We start from the raw sequence: 19207 nt of genomic DNA on the forward strand, positions 1-19207 counted from the left end.
CCCACACCTCAAGCCAAAAGGCATCCTCCCACAGTCCTTGTTAAGAAATTATAACCTTCACATTGCCCACCTCCCACTCACCACAGTTTCCCATTCTTTCTTTGTTTTCTGGAAGTCTTGCATCTTTTCTTTAGATTCCTCAGGTGTTGTCCAAGCAAGAGCAGCCTTGTTCTGCTGGGTTTGACAGAGGATTAGCAGGCCAAATAGTATTTACTGATCAGAAGAGAAAGCAAATAGCTTCGCCTTCTCTCACTGCTGGGAGCACTGAGAGACTCTTTTCCCCTCCTAGTTATTACTTTTATCAAAAGATGCAGAAGTGTGAAACACTTTACATCTTTCTGTTGTGCCAGACTTTCTTGCAGTCAGTCCCTTGGTTCCAATTAGCAGCAGAAGGGATGACATGCAGGTAGAGAACAAAATGTCTGAGTCTTCTTAGGACACAAGGCTAAATCTTAGGACATATTGTAACGCAGATCAAGCCTTTGTGGTTAATACAAGTGATATATTCATCATTTCTATGTTCAGCTGTCTTCAGATTTCTTTTCTATGTAATAACAGCACAGAGAACACTGTGTTTTCCAGAACACAGCAAAGAACAAATGTTAATGGCAGCAAGTTTAACAAGAAAAATTATATTTTTGAGGTGATCTTGCTGTTGTTATTTTACTGCTTATCCTGCACCTCCCAGGATGTACTCAGCTTCCATAAACTAGGACCAGGACCAGGACCGGCTGTTTTAAAAAACACCTTTATTAGTTATAAAGACTCTTGGAAGACACTTGCTTTTAAATATAAGATATGCTAAAACTAGTTCAGTAATGAAAATTGGAGGGGAGAAAGGCATAAAAGGGACAAAGAAGAATGATTTACATGTCATGTTGGATATCAAGGAGGAAATGAAGGATGGGGGAAGTATAGGAAGAGCTTAGAGAGGAAAATCTTGCCAACCAAAGGACCTGAAACACTGGGTTCCACCAGTCCATGTGCAAGATGCTGATAGTGGTGGAATGAAAGAGAGCCTACTAAGAGCCTGCTGATGCCGCGCTTTAAGTGTATGCAGCTAGTGAGGGAGATGAAAAACTGGAAGCTGCAGCTCAGAAGAGCTTCAGGAGCTGTGACAGAGTGGGTGAGCATTCTGGCACTGGTGTGTTTCAAATGGGTGGCAGCTCCCACCTCAGCCATTGCCGGCTCTCTCTTCTTGGATGTCATGCTTACTCCACAGATTGATGAAAAATGCAGTTCCAGAAGCATCCCCACCACCTACCACTTTGCTCATATTACCATCTCTGTAGATCCCTGAACTTGATACCCTGTAGATTCCCATTGCAAAGGAGTTTGTCGTCTGTGACTTTGGATCACCTTCCCATTCTCTCAGGCAGCCATCTGTCCCTGCTCCTACTAATCCCCCTTCAGCCAGGACCTGTATACAAACCCTCAGCAGTTCAAACAGCACCCAGCAGCGAAGCTGCTGTTTCCTGGATGGTATTTCAGCTCTCTGATTTACTGCTCTGTGTATCAAGGGTGTGTTTTGCATTTCTTTTTTCCTTTAAATCCTTCACCTCACGCAGCCTTTGCAGGTCTCTTGGGCCTGGTGTCTCTCTGTAGCTCCCATCCTCCACTTCATCCTCTGCCAACAACACCAACCTCCATATCTTTTTCATCTTGTCCCACAAAGCCTTCCCTACAGCCTGTTATGCTCAGGAAAAATCTGTTCATCGCACCTCCACCCGCATCTCATTGAAATTAGTGCTGAAAACTCTGTTCTGCTGTGAAACCCTGGGAAAATGAGAGGGAGGATTGGTAACAGAAATCAGAAGAGAATCTCCCAAGCTTGCCCTTGCATCAGCAGCAGCAATATGCGCCTGTGTCTTAGCAGATCTCTTCATGATCTTCTGGTTGCCACCTTTATTTTTCCTTTTCCTTCCCCATCTGTTTTTGGTCCCCCACCTCTTCTTCATGCTGAATATAAATTAAACTCCTCAGCAGAGACTCCATGTTTTTCCATGTATTTTGAGCAGTGCAGCAGATACATATTTTGTAATTTGAAGCAGGAAAACCATTAATAATCTTGAAAATGGAATATATTCCAAGCTGGTGACATCTCCCAAGGCAAATATTTATATATATATAAATATAGAGGGGGGGGAATGAGATAATAAAAGATTGAAACTGGCTGATAGGCAAATTGAACTCTCTCCAGCCAAGTGCAAATAGTTTGAACTAAGAGTTGTTGGAACTGATGGCACAAAGATGCTCTGAGTGAACTGCAATATGTAACAGGGCAACTTGGGGAACACTGGCCTGATCTTCTCTCCTTACCACAGAGTTTCCAGTCACTTCCTCTCAGCAAGAGTAGCAATTTTCCATCTAGAAAATCCCATTTTGTGCTTCCTCTCATTGTTCACTTGCTACCAAATTGACACAGAGGAACCTGGAGCAAACCTATGCGGAAAAGCAAATACGGAGAATGAAATATATATTGCACATGCATCAGACTGTATGAGGAAATCGACTTATTGTCATGTGAGAAACACTGTGGAATTGGCTTTTTTTAGGTGTTTTTTGAAGAGTGTGTCTGTGGGAGGAAGCTCCCTGAATGTGCTCATTGTTTCAAGAGGGGACAACTGCTCCATTAATTTTAAGAAGGGACTTTTCCTGAGCTAGAGAGAAGCACTCTTGAGGAGTTTATCAAACTTTTATGCATTTTGTTCTTGGGAAATATACATGTATTTGTTCCTTGCATCTACACTCCTCAGCTAACTGAAGTGGAAATTGGTTTAGAAAACAGGACAGCACATGCAGTGAGACCATGTGCTAAAGGAACAGCAGGAGAGCATTCAGTTCTAATGTTAAGAGTTTGGAGGGGAAATTACATGCACTGGTGATGTATCTTTATTGTCTGAGAAATGGATTTCAACCTCAAGGCTTGTTACACTCCTTCAGGTGAATACAGTGAGGATAAAGAAATAAAACAGGGAAAAATACTCAATTCTCAGTGTGTTTTTATTCATAGATCTTTTATATTCAAGTTGAGATACATGGCTGTTATTGCATTTGATGAAGCAATCAAGCAGAAGTTACAACTGTAGACCAACCCTGAAATCTGCTCTTCACAGCCCTAATAAGTTTGTTACATGTCCTTGAGAACTTGAAATGGAGGTAGAATCACAGAAACATTATGGTTGGAAAATACCTCCAGAGTCCAACTATTTGCCCATCCTTCCCATGCTCCACGTCCCTCAGAGCCATACCCACATGGTTCTTGAGCACCTCCAGGGATGGTGACTCCGTAGAGTAAGCCTGTGCCACTGCGTGACTATCCTTTCTGAGGAGAAATTCTTCCTATCACTCAGCCTGAACTTCTCCTGGTGCAACTTAAGGCCATCACCTCCTGTCCAATTGCTGTAACTTGAGAGAAGAAGCTGACCCCCACTTCGCCACAACCTCTTTTCAGGTTGTTACAGAGAGCTATAAGGTCTCCCCTGAGCCTCCTCCAAACTGAACAACCCCAGTTCCCTCAGCCACTCTCCATGACAATTGTGCTCCAGATTCCTCACAGCTTTGTGGCCCTTCTCTGGATGCACTCCAGAGCATGGATTTTTTCTTGTAGTGAGAGTCCCAGAGCTGAACAAAGCATTGAGGTGTGGCCTCACCAGTGCTGAGTACAGAGTAATAATGATCATCCTGCTGCTCCTGCTGGCTGCACTGTTCCAGATACAAGCCAGGATGCTGTGGGCCTTCTTGGCCACCTGGGCCATTTCACGCAGCTGAGTTTGCAGCGCTACACTGAAGGGATCTACTGCCAAGTGAAGCTCCTCTATGGGGCAGAGCCATTTAAATACACTCCAGCATCGACATCTTTGCCTGATTAACACCCCGCCTAGAGACCACAGCCCTGGGCAGCAGCCCTGCGCGCTTCCAGGGAGCCGTGTGGAGCTGTCCAACCGCAGCTAGCTGCTCCCACTCCCAAGCCTCGTCCGGGCGGGCCCTGGGGGCGTTGCGGGCGGCCCCGCGGAGCCGCACCCGTTGCGGTTGGCCGCGGGAGGGTGCTGCGGGCCGCGCCTCAGAACATGTCGGCGGCGTGGTGCTGGTGGCTGCCGGCGCTGCTATGGGGCGGCGCGGCGGGCTACGTGGTGCTCAGCTCGGTGTCCTGGCCGCTGCCCGAGGCGGGGGGAGCGGCGGACGAGCTGCACAGCTCCTCCACCGAGGAGGCGCTGCCCGGGCTGCTGGAGGAGGCGGGCGGCCTCTGGAAGCAGAGCTTCCCGGCCTCGGCGTACCGGGAGGACGCGGCGCTGGGCCCCGGGGCGGAGGCGCGGCGCTCGGAGCACGGGGCCGCCCCCTCCCGCATGTTCTCGTACCGCCGGCAGCCCGCCGCCCCGCCGGGCCGCGCCGTCACCGCCCGCCGCCTCGCCCGGCACGGCGCATGGGGCTTCGTGGCATCCCGGGCCGCCCACGGAAAGGTACCGCGGGGCGGAGGGATGGTGCGGGGAGGGGTCCCGGCTTTAGCGTGTTCTCCTCGGTGTCCGCTGGCGATCAGACCCGCCGAGGCGGCTTTGAGTTCCTCCCGAACAGCCTGGTTAGCTCACTGAACGCTGCACTCGCTCCTGACTCCGTCCCGTTATTTTCTGGGCCGAGCTGCGCTAGTGTGAAACACAAAGCCTCTGATGTACGTCAGGTCGTCGGGATCCGCTTGAGACCTAAGATCTTAGCGCCGCTGCTTTGCACACACAGCGGAGCCCCTTGGTAGGACAGCTCCCACGCGCTCTGCAGTTGCCTCGGGGATTGCATAATGCTGGGGGCAGGGACAGGCTCTGCAGCGCGGGGCGGTGGGCATGGGACCGGCAGCGCAGGGCACCGGGCACAGCCCCGAGGGCTGGACTTCAAGCAGCGCTTGGACAGCGCTGTCAGAAATAGGGTTTGAGTTTTGGGTGCTGCTGTGTAGAGTCAGGAGCTGGACTCTGTTATCCTCGTGGGTCCCTTCCACCTCTGGATATTCTGATAGCTGCTCTTTTTTCTTTTCTTTTCTTTTCTTTTCTTTTCTTTTCTTTTCTTTTCTTTTCTTTTCTTTTCTTTTCTTTTCTTTTCTTTTCTTTTCTTTTCTTTTCTTTTCTTTTCTTTTCTTTTCTTTTCTTTTCTTTTCTTTTCTTTTCTTTTCTTTTCTTTTTTTTCCTTTCTTTTCTTTTTCTTTCTTTCTTTTCTTTTCTCTTTTCCTTTCTTTCTTTTCTTTTCTTTTCTTTTCTTTTCTTTTCTTTTCTTTTCTTTTCTTTTCTTTTCTTTTCTCTTTTCTTTTCTTTTCTTTTCTTTTCTTTTCTTTTCTTTTCTTTTCTTTTCTTTTCTTTTCTTTTCTTTTCTTTTCTTTTCTTTTCTTTTCTTTTCTTTTCTTTTCTTTTCTTTTCTCCATTCTTTTCCTTTCCTTTCTCCATTCTTTTCCTTTCCTTTCCTTTCCTTTTTCCTTTTTCCTTTTTCCCTTCCCTTCCCTTCCCTTCCCTTCCCTTCCCTTTTCAATGTGATTCCTAATAATAAACAGGTATTTTTTAGCCTCTAAGCCTCATGGAAGAATTCCTACTAATATTCATGAGGACCATTTATAAGCACTATAAACATTTGAATTCTAAAAGCGTACACACATTAAAACATGGAAAGCATGCACTCTGTGTAATAACATCATCCAGGGTTCTCTTATTAAGTGTTCACACTTAATTTGGTTTTGCTGTAAAGGATTTTACTAGCCTCACTGAATTCTTATATTGATTGATAATTATACTATTTAACATCAAAATGGCCATGAAGAAATATCTGAAGTCACAAGAAAGTAGTAATTCAGTAAGTATATGTCTGTTGATGACAGCAGAAGGGGGGAGACTGTTCAACTGGGTGTTGCTGTCCTTCCTTCTAGAGCCCCTTGGGAAATCCCCAACACTGAGAACTGCCTGTGTGCAGAGATGCTGATGATGACTTATTTGGGTTTTGCAGATCCAAGGAATGCCCTATGGGAACCTTTTGCCTATCAGCGATGGTCCTGTCAATAACAGCAGTGGGATCCCTTTCTTTTACGTGACGCTGAAAGATAATGCAGTGGCAGATCTCCTGAAGGATCCTGTAGCTTCACTCACCCTACCAGAATTAGATGGGAATTTCTGCAGGTAACAGAATTGTATCTGCCAAGTACCACCTTCAGTGAGAACAAATGCAGGCAAATACCCTAATGATCCTATGAATCTGTTCAGGAACATGGTTTGGTGGGTGACATTGGTGATGGGCAGATGGTTGTACTCGTTGATCTTTAAGGTCTTTTCCAACCCTAAGAATTCTGTGATTCAATGATCTCTCCTTGGAGATGTCTCCATGAAATCCAGGTGTTCAAGATCCAGTTAGAGGCCATAGTGATCTAGTCAGTAATGTCTGCAGAGTTTTAAGGGCTGCAGAAGTCAGAGTATCATAGAATCCTTAAGGTTGGAAGCATCTCCCTGGGCAGCCTGTGCCACTGCCTCACCACTCTTTCTGAAAATAATTTTTTCCTAATATCCAACCTGAACCTCTCTTGATGTAACTTAAGGCCTTACCTCTTGTCTTATCATCTTGGCACTCTACATATATAGATCATCAAGTTCAACTGTCAATCCATCGCAACCATGCCCACTAAACCATGTCCCTAAGTGCCACCTTCATGGACACCTGACAGCTCTGGAGGGGGCCCCAGGAGGGGTCTTGGTAAACAGCAATCTTCCATGTAGAAGGTTGCTGGGTTTGAAAGGCCTCTTTACATGATGAGGTTGATGACAATGAAACTGTATCAGACAAGGCTCCATTAGCAAAGCAGATCACAGCTGATACTGCAGGGAAATAGAATGACTGGGAATTACAGGCTGCCTCAGAAAGAAATGAGATTGTAAGTTTTTACCCTAACTTAAGGTCCTCTCTGGGGGAAAAGAGGCTCGTCTTAGGATCTGTATTCCAAGCTTACCTAGCTGGGGCTGAGTGTCATCTCAACTTTCAGGCCTGCTATCTGAAGAGAACACTGGAAAAAAGCAGTGAATGGCTAATATACAGCAAGGCACTGTGCCTCTTGTCTATATTTGTTTCCAGAGTATACCTCGTTTTCTTAAGAGTTACATGGTGGTAAAAAGTTTTTCTTAGTCCTAAGCATTAAGAGTATTTCAGGCCAATGTCCCATTCCCAAGGAATGGAAGGCTGCCAGGAAACAGCAGCTTCCTCTTGCAATGTAAAGCACTAACACATACTTTTCATCACAACATTTATTAAGGTAATTTATTATTAAGGTAATTAATGTTTATAAAGGCTCTGGGAAGACTTCATTGCATCCTTCCAGTACTTAGAGGGAGTTTATAAACAGGAAAGAGGCTGACTTTTTAGATGGGCAGATAGTGACAGGTCAAGGGGAAATGTTTTTAAACTAAAAGAGGGGAAATATGGATGGGGTTTTAGGGGGAAATTCTTTACTCAGAGGGTGATGAGATGCTGGCACAGGCTGCTCAGAAAAGCTGTGGTGCCCCATCCCTGGAGGTGCTCAAGGCCAGGTTGGATGGGGCCCTGGGCAGCCTGAGCTGGTGGGGTTAGGGACTGATTGAGCTTTGAGGTCCTTTCCAACCCAAACTGTTCTGTAATTCTATGATAATTCAGCTTTGAGTGGTTGAGAAGGTTAACAGAGCAACAGAGTGGCAGAGCTAAGACTAGAATTACTCTGTTCCCTAACATTATTTCATTAAATATTTAGAATTAATCATTTCAAATTGTAATTAAATTTATCAGTTGTTTCATAAAGGGCTAATGGAGCATATTTTTGCTTTCTAAGCTTTTTCATTCAATCAAATAATGAACAGAATATCTAGATCAAGTACTTAAAAATGTATGGCCAGCTTCACGTCCCAGCAGCAAGACAGATGCCCTATTTTCAGAGGCTCGACGCTCAGAGTAGCTGCCATTGATGTCAGCTGCTGGTGATGAGCACTTCTGAGAATTACACACCCATTTAGGCACTGGAGTGTGGCCTTTCATCCCTGACTTTAAACATTCACTTTTGAAAGTCTTTGCCTTTTATGTTTCAGCAACGTTGCTACCTGATTTACCTGCTTGTGAAGTGCCAATTCACCAACAAAGGAGAAATGATTCATGGTTTATAAAAATATGAAATTCAGATACATCACAACCCTTCAAGAATATTTATTCACTGTCATCCTATTAAGTACCTATTAATTTCCCTAACTAACCACTGCTCTGTTGTTCAGTGTGCCTGTGCTTTACACTGCAGCACTCTGGGCACTGCTAACCCCTATTCTGGGACAGCTGAGGCCTCTCTAATTGCCAGTGGCCATGTCCCTACACTTCCTGCTCCCTTCTTCTTTTGAATCAGCTATGGGATTTGCCTGACCTTGAGTTCAAACATAAATCTGATAAAACTTGCAGTAGCTCACCAGGAGCCAGAGGAGCACAAAGGAGAGTGGAGGAGGAAGGTAGGAGAAAATAGGACACTCCCATTTTAGCATGTAACCATACTCTAAATATTGAGCTTGCTACTGAACTGAGTACAAAGATTCAGAGTCTAATCACTGCTCCTTGCATTATTTATTTTGTCAGTCCTTTCAGTTTGCTTTTCATTATTTCATTATTGCAACACCGCAGCCTTCTGCAGCATCCCAACAACCCATAGGAAGGCTTCAGCAGCTTCTGCCAGGCTTCTCCTATGGGTACACTGTGCTTGCCAAGGTGTCCAGAGTGGCCATGTGAGCAGCAGGGAGCATCCTTAGTGCAGGGCTTTGTGGGGCAGCGTACATTCTGTGCAGCAGGCTTCTGTCACCTCCTTGCTCATGTCTGTTATGCTGGCAGACCTCATATTGTGCTGGATGTTAAAGGCAGTTTTAAGTGAGGTTTTCTTTGCAAAGGGAAATGCCATTTATAGAGAGTATTAACACCAGAAGTTCTCTCAGTCTAGAATTGTATTAATTGTTTTAATTCAAAAATAATTATGCAAAATAGCTGAAGGAATAATGCTCTATGTGAGAAAGTTCATATCCTTACGCCAGCAATGAATTTGGCCTTGTAGCTTGTTTAACATGTATAATTTTATTAGAATGTAACTATTAACCTACTCTAAGTTGCAGGACTTAAAATAACTGAAAGCTGTTTGATACCCATAGTCAGTGCTTGTAGGAGTGTTTGGCACTCTCTTGGAGAATGCTCCTGACCTATTGCATACAAAGGAAATCTCTGGCCTTTCAAAAGAAAACATAGCTGACATTTTGATAGTCCTCCTGTATCTAATGAGTATCAAGTGGCTTGAGTGCCTGTACATCAGTTTGATATTAAATTTGGTAGTGGATTTCATTTGTTTTGGTTCAGAATATACTCAAGTTTCAAACCTTGACAATAAATATCCCCTCTTTTTGAGCTGTGAGGGATATAGGGTGGCCTTTTTTGTTTTCCAGCCTTAGAACTTAATCAGATAAGAAAAAAAAATAAAATTAAAAAGCTCGAACTAGTCACAGAACTAACTTCTAACAATGAAAGAAAGAGAGCTGTGATACATGGAATCACAGTTGAAATACATGGCACTGTTGCAGCTATAGTCTGGATTCCTCATCTCTGACCTAGAGATTTCCATTTCCCAGAGGAACACAGGCTGTTCCTCTCTGCACACGCTCTCCTATGGTCAGGCTGGAGGATGGTTAGCAGTGACACTGTGTCTGATCTGATGACAGATAAATGGATAATGGAGGCAAGAAAAATTAAATGGTTCAAGACTATAAATAGACTACACTGGCATGCCTATTCTGCAGAAAAAACTGAAAAGATTGAGCCTTATTCTTACAGATTTCAGAGGGAACAAGACTGGGCCCTATACTAAAGAATAGAGAGGCTATTGTTCTGAATAAATTTCCCAACACACAAGCTGCTCAGAGGATCTCTTTCCAAGTAAGATCCTGGACCTGCCTCATTACAGCTGCAGTCTGGAAAACAGGCAATTAATTTTAAACGTGTGTCGTCTCCTTGACATCAGGTTCAGCACATTCAAAGGGACCAAATGCATCTTCCTGAGGGGATGAACAGTTACACGGCTGTCAAGGACTGGTTTTCACACAAGGGAAAAAGAAAGAGAAGTGATGAGCTGAGTCCATAGGTCTGTTTCCCTTTGCTGTTAGCTTGAGGTTGGTGTTTCAAATCCACCCTGCAGACTGGGAGTGATTTTGAGTGACCCAGATTCCTCTGCTGGTTTATGACGTGCATCAGAGATGGCTCCTTCAGAGCCATTCTACCCACCGTGTTTCATCTTCTACTTGAGGTACCACATTGGCATGAGCTGAAGCATCTCCAGCATTTCTGGAGAGCAGCAGGCCACCAGAAGGACTGCTAGAGGAGCGTACTTTGGCAGGTGAGAGTGCCTGTTTTTTTGGCTTATTGCTGGCTTCCATGAATTGCTAACTTTATTCCCAGGCAATCCTGAGAGAAAGACAGAGTGCCACAAGTGGCAGACACAGCCCTTGAGGTGTAAGTTGGCTGTCCAACATTTATCTGCCTCTCGGCATTGTCTCTTAATCCAAGGATGAATGTAACAAAGCAATTTGGCATTGCACCTTCACACAAGGGGAAGTTACACATACAGAAGACAAAGGCTTAATCCTTCAATTTTTGAGAAGCTGAGAACCACCTCACGGTGTTCTGTGGCACAGACACATTTCTAGTTCTGGTATTTATACCAAATCTTTTCAGTCATATGCAAATAATTATGTCAGTAGCTCTTCCTGAAAAAAATCTGTATTTAAAAATTCAGGAAGACATCAAATTAGACAGTCAGATATGAAACCTACTATCATCATGACCCAATGCACACAAAATATAGCTCCGAAGTACTTCGTTGGTTGTTTTTTTCTCCTGTGTACTTAAATAACCAGCTTCCCAAAATCCCTGTCTGCTGCCCTGACATGTGTTTCTCTGACTTTGCTTACAGAAACAGTTAATGCTGTGATTCTATTTTTTCTGTGAATTGTCTGTGGTTTAGCTATATAAAACTTTCCTGGCTTAATCATACAGTTCAACTAAAGAAATGAGTTGTTATTGTCAACAAAGATAGGCAAAGAATCGGACATGACATCAGAAATTACAGTTGAAGCATTCTAGAAAGCATTATCTTCTAGGAACAGTAGAATGACTTAAAACATCAGGCAGGTAGACTATGAGTGCTGGATGCAAAAAAGCCATTGTACCAGTACTCTTCAGCTCCCAAGCCTGACTTCAGCTCCAGCATGGAAGTCAGCTCTTCTGAAAGCCAAGATGTCTTTTGGGTGTCTCTGCTGGCTTTCAAACATGGCTGATAAAGAAATTCTTGTCAAAGCCAGAGCAGAGTGAAACTGCCCTACCATATCCAGCTGAAGGCCAGCAACAGCTTTTCAGATTATGAAATTGCTTTCAGCAGAGATTTTCTTTGACGTTCATGCCGCGTGGATTAGCAGCACCAGTGCACTCTTTATGCCTCAGAGACTCCATCAGTTAGTGATGAGCAAATGAAATGAATAAGGAGGATAACTTGCTTTCGAAAATTAATCAGATTTAATAATCAGAATTATATGCACCCTACAATAATTCTCAAATGACATAGCATTTCCTCCATTCCTTCATGTAGATTTTACAAGGCAAAAAATCCTATGATGCCATACTAGCTATGTGGGGCAAGGCAGATAGGGGTCCTACACAGGGGGACTCAGTTCCTGCCCTGTGTGGGTGGGAGCAGATGGGAATCAGCAGTGCCAGCAGCAGGTTCATCCTCAGCCAGTCCTAATTGCACAGCTTTGTATGGTTGCAGCTACCACTGCAGGATGGGCATAGGCCTTATGCTACACATGAGTGGCATAGTACCAGGAATAGGAATAGGAATAATAGAGCTTTTTTCTTGTCTTTCCCTTTCTACAATTGCAGAAAGCTTTCACAGGGGAAAAGCAGGCTGGGAAAGAACAGAAAGATTCCCATCTATAGATCCCTGTTCCCTCCCCCAATCCCTGGAGCATCTGTGAGTGCTCCCACTTTCCTACTGATTCCTTCTTGGGGACGCTTGGTAGTCTTTCTCAAGTGCTTCCTGAACCCATCTTGTGCTTTTACTGCTGATTTGTGCCAATGTGTTTTAACTCAGTAATTGACTGCAGAGGCCGAGGATAAAGGTAATACACAGGGAAACCAAGAGCCAGAGCATAATTAGTCGAAGAAAAGATTTTCAAATACAAAAAGGAACCCTAACAAAGTCCCAATATCATCACCTTGTGAACCCGTATAATGACATCAGGCTGAGCCATACATTCATCAGATCTGCACGTAGCTAGTTTTGGTACAGGAGCCTATAATCTACAAGATGGCTTGTGCAGTAAACAATTTAATGAGTAGGTGGCACTCTTTGCCCTGAACCACTTTTGAACTGTGACTCAGAAAGTGCAGAAGCGGTATGCAGTAAAATAAGTGGGACGTGTTCATCAGCAGTATGCTTCCCATCATTGTTGGGAAGCATATTCACTTGGACATTGGCTTGTCCATAGCTCAGCAGAGCTAGCTAAGATGGACCTCTGAGGGCCAGCTGAACCAAAGGGAATGTAGCTCCCTCTCCAACTTCACATGCTCAGAGAAGAGAACTGCCCAGGCTGGGTCAAACTCTGCATACCTCATTTGCTCATCATAAGCAGAGAAATGGAGACAATCAATTCTTCTCTCTTCACAAATCAGATGAATAATTAAGGGAATGTCTCTTAATGCACTGTGTTCTTATAAAGTGCATAAGCTGAATCCTCTTCCATTTTCATCTGGCTTCAGTTAATTTCTGCAACAAGGTGTTTATATTTTATATAAGCATAAATAAATAAACGTGTTCCCTATTGATTTGTGTCCTTCCACAAGTCATTGCTTTCTCTTCCCTCCAGATCTCATCACAGCCTCCATGAAGCCCTCTCCAGGGCTACAGAGGACCTGATTCTCTGCCTGGGACCTAAGAAGCTATCTATGGTTTCCTTGGCATGGGGACAGTGCGGTCAGCATGCCTTCTCTTCCCATGGCTCTGCCTCCCTCACTGCCCTCATCAGCAGTGCACAGATTTTATATAAAGCTGTTTCTGCGCTTCTTGTCTTTGTGCCAACCAAGGCAAAGGGAACTCAAGGACTGAGAGCTCAATATGGATTTCTTTAGACAGAAGGCAAGAAATAACTAGTGAACGCATGACTACACCTCTGTGGATGTGAAGGAGGAATACTTTAGTAGAGACACCTGTAAATTTATCCTTGATATGCCTTTATTATCTCTAGTAAAAATATAAGCCCTGTCACTAGGTGTATCCCCTTACTTCTAGGAAATAAACCTGTGTGTGTATTAATTACTCCAGTCACACCAATGACAATGCAAGACCCACTCACAATTCAGTTAGAAGAGATTTAACTTATAGTGTTTTTTGATGATTTAGAGACTACAAAAGTAATCACACATTAGTAGGGAAACCCTATGCCAAAAATGATGCAGAAACATATTTGTTTCTGAATATGAAGGGCTCCTTTGATAAAAAAAGTACTAATGTTAGTATAAGATTAGAATATAAGGTCAGTGCTCTGAAACAGAAAACCCATGATAAGGGGCAGTGTTGAAAGCAAAGCCAGTCAAGTAATAATATTAGATTCAAATGTGTGGTTGTTCTTGTTCTGCTCTTCTAAACTTCATTGTGCATGTTTTTAACAAATTATTTGCCTCATTTCCCCAGAAAAATAAACTTCTGCCTCTCCAGAACATTGCTTGGTTGTGCAAAATTCAGTCTGAATAACTTGTACTGATATTCAGGCTGAATAACTTGTAATGATAGTATTGTGTGCGTCAGTGTAACACCCTGAGAGGAGAGGATAACATACAGAAAGCTAAAAACAGGAGAAGGAGGCAGGGAAAAAATATACAGCAATAAAAAGATTACAGATACGGATGTACAGTATGTAGGTTTTGTCATCAGCCATATATGCAGAGTGCAGTTTTTCCTGTAAATCAGGGAAGAGCCACATCTGACACTCCTATCAGGCAAAAAAATCTCTTAAGAAAGGAAGGCAGCATTCAGTGCATAACAGCAACACCAAGTTGATTGATTGCCAACTCAAAAATCATCAGGTATTGAGAACAAATGAGTATTTGCACAAAAAGATCAAATAATTGCCACTTGAGAAGGTATCAGACCTCTTTCTGCTCATGCCTACAGCCACATTTATCACCTTGATCCACTCTGTGAAATGTAGACATCCTTTAATAACAATCTCTGAAAGTAATTAACATTTTACCTAGGAGCTGTACCAGGCAGAAGCAGATGCAAATAGTCCTCCCTGCTTTCACTTGTTTTATGGCACTGTTAGGCTACGGATTAAATGGTTTTCGTATACAAAGGGTCATTTATTTAAAACAAATGTTTGAACTGCAGTTTTGCTACTGAGAATTCCCTTTCCATGTTCATAAGACTCAATGTGTTAAATGTATAAAAATATGTAGAGTGCCAAGGTGATGGGATGAGAATTAATGGCCTCAAGCTGTGCCAGGGTCATTCAGGTTGGAAAGTGGGAAAAAAAATTGTATCAGAAAGAGTGGTAAGGCTACCACTGGAGTGGAAGTGGCACAGGCTGCACAGGGAAGGGGTGCAGTCACCATCCATGGAAGGTGCTCAGCATATGTGTGGATGTGGCACTGAGGGACATGGTTTAGTGGACATGGTGGTGATGGTTGGACTAGGTGAACTGAAAGGGTTTTTCCAACCTTATTGATTCTATGATTTCTGTGACCATGTAGACAAGTCTATACTATGAATGCACACTGGTAAAATTCAACCTTGAGTCAGGGATCCTTGGTGGCTGACCTTCCTCCCATGTGTGGCAGAGGAAAAGGAGCATGAGTGCAGTTTGTCCAGACATCGTTAGGCTGAACACCACTTTCAGAGAACAGCTGCTCCAGCCTGAACAGGATGCTGAAAACACACCCCAGAGATGATGTGACTGCAAACAGCTCTTTGGATCTCAGGCTACAGACTGTGCCAAGTGCTCACTGGGCATAGCTGAGTATCAATCAGCCTGTTGTATTTCCTTGCATATTTCTGTTTGTGGTCCTATCTATAAAAGCAGACACTTTATCCAGTGAGCTACACAGTCTTTCATAACCATCTGTAGGGAATCTGCAGGTGTTAAATTAGCTGCAGGAGGACGCCCATATGTTTCCTGCATGTGATAGGCACACATTGAGAGTTACAACAAAAAAAGCCATTGCGGATTGCACGCAGTTAAGGCTAAAGGGATCAAGCTGAGATCTTCAAGTGAAATTGCACACAAATGAGATGTAATTTATTGTGCTGCTTCAGATTAAAACAGAGAACAAGAAATGCAATCTTCATGTCCTAAAATAGTTTTCAGGGCTTATGCTCATAAGTGGGGACCCAGTCCTGGGCAATGCTGAGCAGCGTCAGTGTGCTGGCAATGAGCCGTGGGGCTGTTCAGCACAGCTCAGGAGCAGACCTCTGTAGTCATTTCATGAAATGTTTTTGCAATTTGTCAGTTTACATGTGATTTATATCTCTGTATTGTAAAAATCAGAGTCAGCAGTTGTCCCATAGCTACTAATGGGAGTTATTTATTATTACTGTATAGAAAGAGCCAAAAAGCAACAAGTACCTACCCTGTCTCAGTTTGAAGGATGAATGCAGTTGGATATTTTTTTAATAGACCTTACTTGTCTCTTTTATTTTTTTTGTTAGTTTTGTGATGAAAAGCAATGTAAAGCAGTTGAAAAATGGATAAAAATGAACAAGAATTGATTTTCTAGGATAGGCAGAAGGAGAAATTATAAGAAATACAAGTAATGCATAGTTATTTTGTAGGCACAGTCATATGTCATCTCACTAATTCTTTTCAGGGTCGTGAATTTGAGTCTGCGTGTATGTCTGGAAATCCTGCCATTTTCACGTTTCAAAAAATATTTATTAACACAGTTTTTAAAAGCATACATTAAGCAAATATAAACAGTAGAGATCTACATCAGGTGAGTATGCTGTCAACAGTCCCCCTGAATGTTACAGCTGAGTGCAGAAAAGACTTGCAAAGTTTGAGAAGATGTTAGAGTTTTCAATATTTATGCGAAAGCAAACAAAACAAGCTATTACATGTCAGCTTTTTTTCTCTGTGCACAGAAAAAATGTAGTTGATCCGGAGGATCCGAGGTGTGCCAGACTGACACTCACAGGACAGATGGTCACGGTGCCTCCAGAGGAAATGGAACTTGCCAAGCAAGCAATGTTTTCTAGGTCTGTATGTGATATGCATATAGTATAGTACAGCCTGCAGTTTTGAGACAAATATATAGATGTGGCCATTTGGTTGGGAAAAGCTGAGAAGTAACAAGCCTGATTTACTCTGGGGACAACGAAGTATGTTGACACCTTTGCTGCTCTGAAACAACAGGCAGAGCTTCGCAACCTCCTTTTACCTCCTGAGGCAAGGAATATGGAGACACAGTTACTAAATGTTAGATGTAAGTAAAACATGTGTTCTGTAATCAGGTGGCTCTGAGAAGAGATTCCATGAATATGGGGTGTGTTTGTTAAGTGGGATGCTCATTTAGTAATTCTGCCTCATCACAGCACAAGAATTGCTCCTAATCCTGCCAACAGCCAGAGTAGTGCTCTTCGTCCTTCCAGGTACCAGCCTTAAGCCTATATGCTTCCGTGAGGCTGATCCTAATGGTTTGGAAGCAAAATTATGTATTGTCAGCTTCTCATCTCTTGGAAACTTCGCAATCTGATATCAAACAATTTGTACTTCCCAGCACTGTAGTTCTTGACACCTTCAAATGAGCTACGTTGGAGAATAAATGAGTGTGTTGTCAGGCTGGGCCTGAGAGAAATATAGGTCTTAAAGAACATAGCAAGTGGTCACACCAAGAGACTGTGAACAACTGCTTTCAAAGCCATGATATTTACAGAACACAGTCTCCAGTCAACAAATGCAAGCACAGCCCTGACATCATCCACCTCACATCCAGCGTGTGCCTCACACCCTCAAGCAAGACCTGTTTTTATCATCAGTGTAACAGTCATCAAAAGCCCAAACCTCAGCTGGGACACACACCTCCAACATAAGCTGCCAGGGATGGTCCTCCAGGCCATGTCCTGCCCAGTACAGCAAGTACTGTGAGGAAACTGGGATGTGCTGACATCCAGCATGGCCCAGATGCAATGCTCTCTCTGGCCTGCTGGGAAAGATCTGGGTGAACAGGTTTTAACAGGGTGGCATGAACAACAAGGTCAATCTTGAGAGAATGAGGAAGCTGCAAAAGAAAGGCAGGCAGGGCTACTTAATTTTTTACAGCTCTAGGTAGTGGTGGTCCAGAACAGAAGAGGAGCGCACCCAATGAACGTGATTACAGGATAACCAAAGTCCAGCGATGCTGACCAGTGCTTGTAAGCAGCCTCTGTTTTTTAAGATGCTCTGTAAGGAATAAACATATACACTGCAGCTGCTCAAGGGAGTCCTCAGGGGAAAATCCCTGGGCAGCTGCCAAAGTAGCTGGGTGGTCATGGGGATGAATGTAGTTGAGTACAAGGAAGCAGACACTGCTGTTAAAGGCAAATTTGAACAACACTGTCAGAGAGCCCTCATCATCCTGGTGGTAATTAATGGAACAACAGAGAAGCTGCTCCAGGTGGTCATCTAGAAGTGATGCAGGTAGAGGACTAAGCTGCACCCTCAGTAGAGCTGTAAACTTATCCCAGAAGTAGGCAGTCAACCTTAACCTGTTTCCACACCATCCAATAGACCAGACAGAAATTGCTGCCATTTAAAGAAGTGCTCTGGGTGCTTGTAGGACACCAGCAAGTCTGCAATAAGATCAGTTAATTTGCTGCAGCTGCTCAGGAATTGGTAAAGGTTGGAATAGTCCTTGCAGCCTTTACCTGGTCTGAGTGCGGAACTCTGATGACCTGCACATGGCCTCAAGCCCCCACCCTCCTTTTATACAAAAAAAAAAAAAAAGGCTCACCAAGGAAGGAAGTGGAATACTGAATAAAACAACAGCCTAAACCACCCTTCACCCTTTAAGACCACTGTCTCTGGTGGATCACCATCCTCTGGAGTCAAAAGGAGAGGAGAATCTGGGAACAGCTCAGTGAAGCAATCATACACCCAACAGGCGGTAAGGCTGCTGCTTGTTTTTGCTCATAACCATGCCAAAGAAAAAAACACCATAAATTCTGTCAGAAGCACCCCTGATATATCCACAGATAGCTTAGGTGAGGCTGACTGGACAACAGGGAGTTAGTGGAACCCCCTCCATGGGACCCTGCTGGCAGGAGTACCATCAATAGCAAAAATGGGGCCAAGGACAGATGGGCATTATATTTGCACACAAGTCTTTTCTACAAAATTTGCAGAAATCAAATTACTACTAGAGCTTCCTTTGTACAGAGACAAACACAACCTTGACACGTGTTCAGAGAATCTCCTCTAGTAGCTTTTTACTTAGAAACCAAACCATATTTGTCTGCAACAAATTCTCTGTTTTGCAACAGAGGAAGGAGGTATTCATTGGCTGCCTTGAGCTGCAGTTTTTGTCATATTGAGGCATGGAACATCATAAACCTCATTTCAAGGTAGGGCACGAAAAAGATGGATGATGGTGACTGTCAGATCTCAAGTTTCCTTCTGGCCAAGCACACTAGACACACTAGAAAAAGCAAACAAGGCATATGTTTTGGCACACCTTTTAACTGATGTTTTTGTCTTTCCAGGCACCCAGTGTTAAGAAAGTGGCCTCGAAGCTATGAGTGGTTCTTCATGAAAATGAACATTGAGCACGTCTGGCTTCAGAGCTGGTATGGAGGTGTTTCCAACATTGCAGTAGAAGAATATTTAAAAGCAGTTCCAAGTAAATCTTGATCGAATGGGCTTTGGGAGAGAGATCTGTGGCACTTCCTTTCTGAACACTCTAAAAATTTTGGCTGGATGGTTATTTTACAGTGATATATATATATACAATATATATATATTGTTTTCAGAAGGCTCCAAAATAGCTCTGTCTTACGTGGAGCAGGGTGAAAATAAATCAACATGGACTTTCAAATTATAAAGGAGAGGTAGATACCAGCCCTACCCTGCAATGTAGAAACACGTCATTTCAAACAGGCAATGTATCATCTTGAATACTGCTTGAAAATGTT

The 19207-nt window shown here is 43.4% G+C and overlaps 1 protein-coding gene across 1 annotated transcript; it reads left to right on the forward strand.

Moving 5' to 3' along the window:
* The first annotated feature begins 4070 nt into the window (after positions 1–4070).
* Positions 4071–18978, forward strand: CREG2 (cellular repressor of E1A stimulated genes 2). Its single transcript, XM_065743723.1, has 4 exons — positions 4071–4460; positions 5974–6143; positions 16184–16297; positions 18779–18978. Exons 1-4 carry the CDS (start codon positions 4071–4073, stop codon positions 18924–18926), a joined length of 822 nt encoding a protein of 273 aa, XP_065599795.1. The 3' UTR covers positions 18927–18978.
* The last annotated feature ends 229 nt before the right edge of the window (positions 18979–19207 follow it).

This window comes from Cyrtonyx montezumae, unplaced genomic scaffold (genome assembly GCF_038088225.1).
Source record: "Cyrtonyx montezumae isolate F1298 unplaced genomic scaffold, pur_monq_1.0 scaffold_3, whole genome shotgun sequence".
Classification (NCBI taxonomy): domain Eukaryota; kingdom Metazoa; phylum Chordata; class Aves; order Galliformes; family Odontophoridae; genus Cyrtonyx; species Cyrtonyx montezumae.

Coding starts and splice junctions, on each gene's coding strand:
- CREG2 (XM_065743723.1), top strand. CDS start 4,071: ATGTCGGCGGCGTGGTGCTGGTGGCTGCCGGCGCTGCTATGGGGCGGC. Junction 4,461..5,973: donor CCCGGGCCGCCCACGGAAAG/GTACCGCGGGGC, acceptor TGGGTTTTGCAG/ATCCAAGGAATGCCCTATGG. Junction 6,144..16,183: donor TTAGATGGGAATTTCTGCAG/GTAACAGAATTG, acceptor CTCTGTGCACAG/AAAAAATGTAGTTGATCCGG.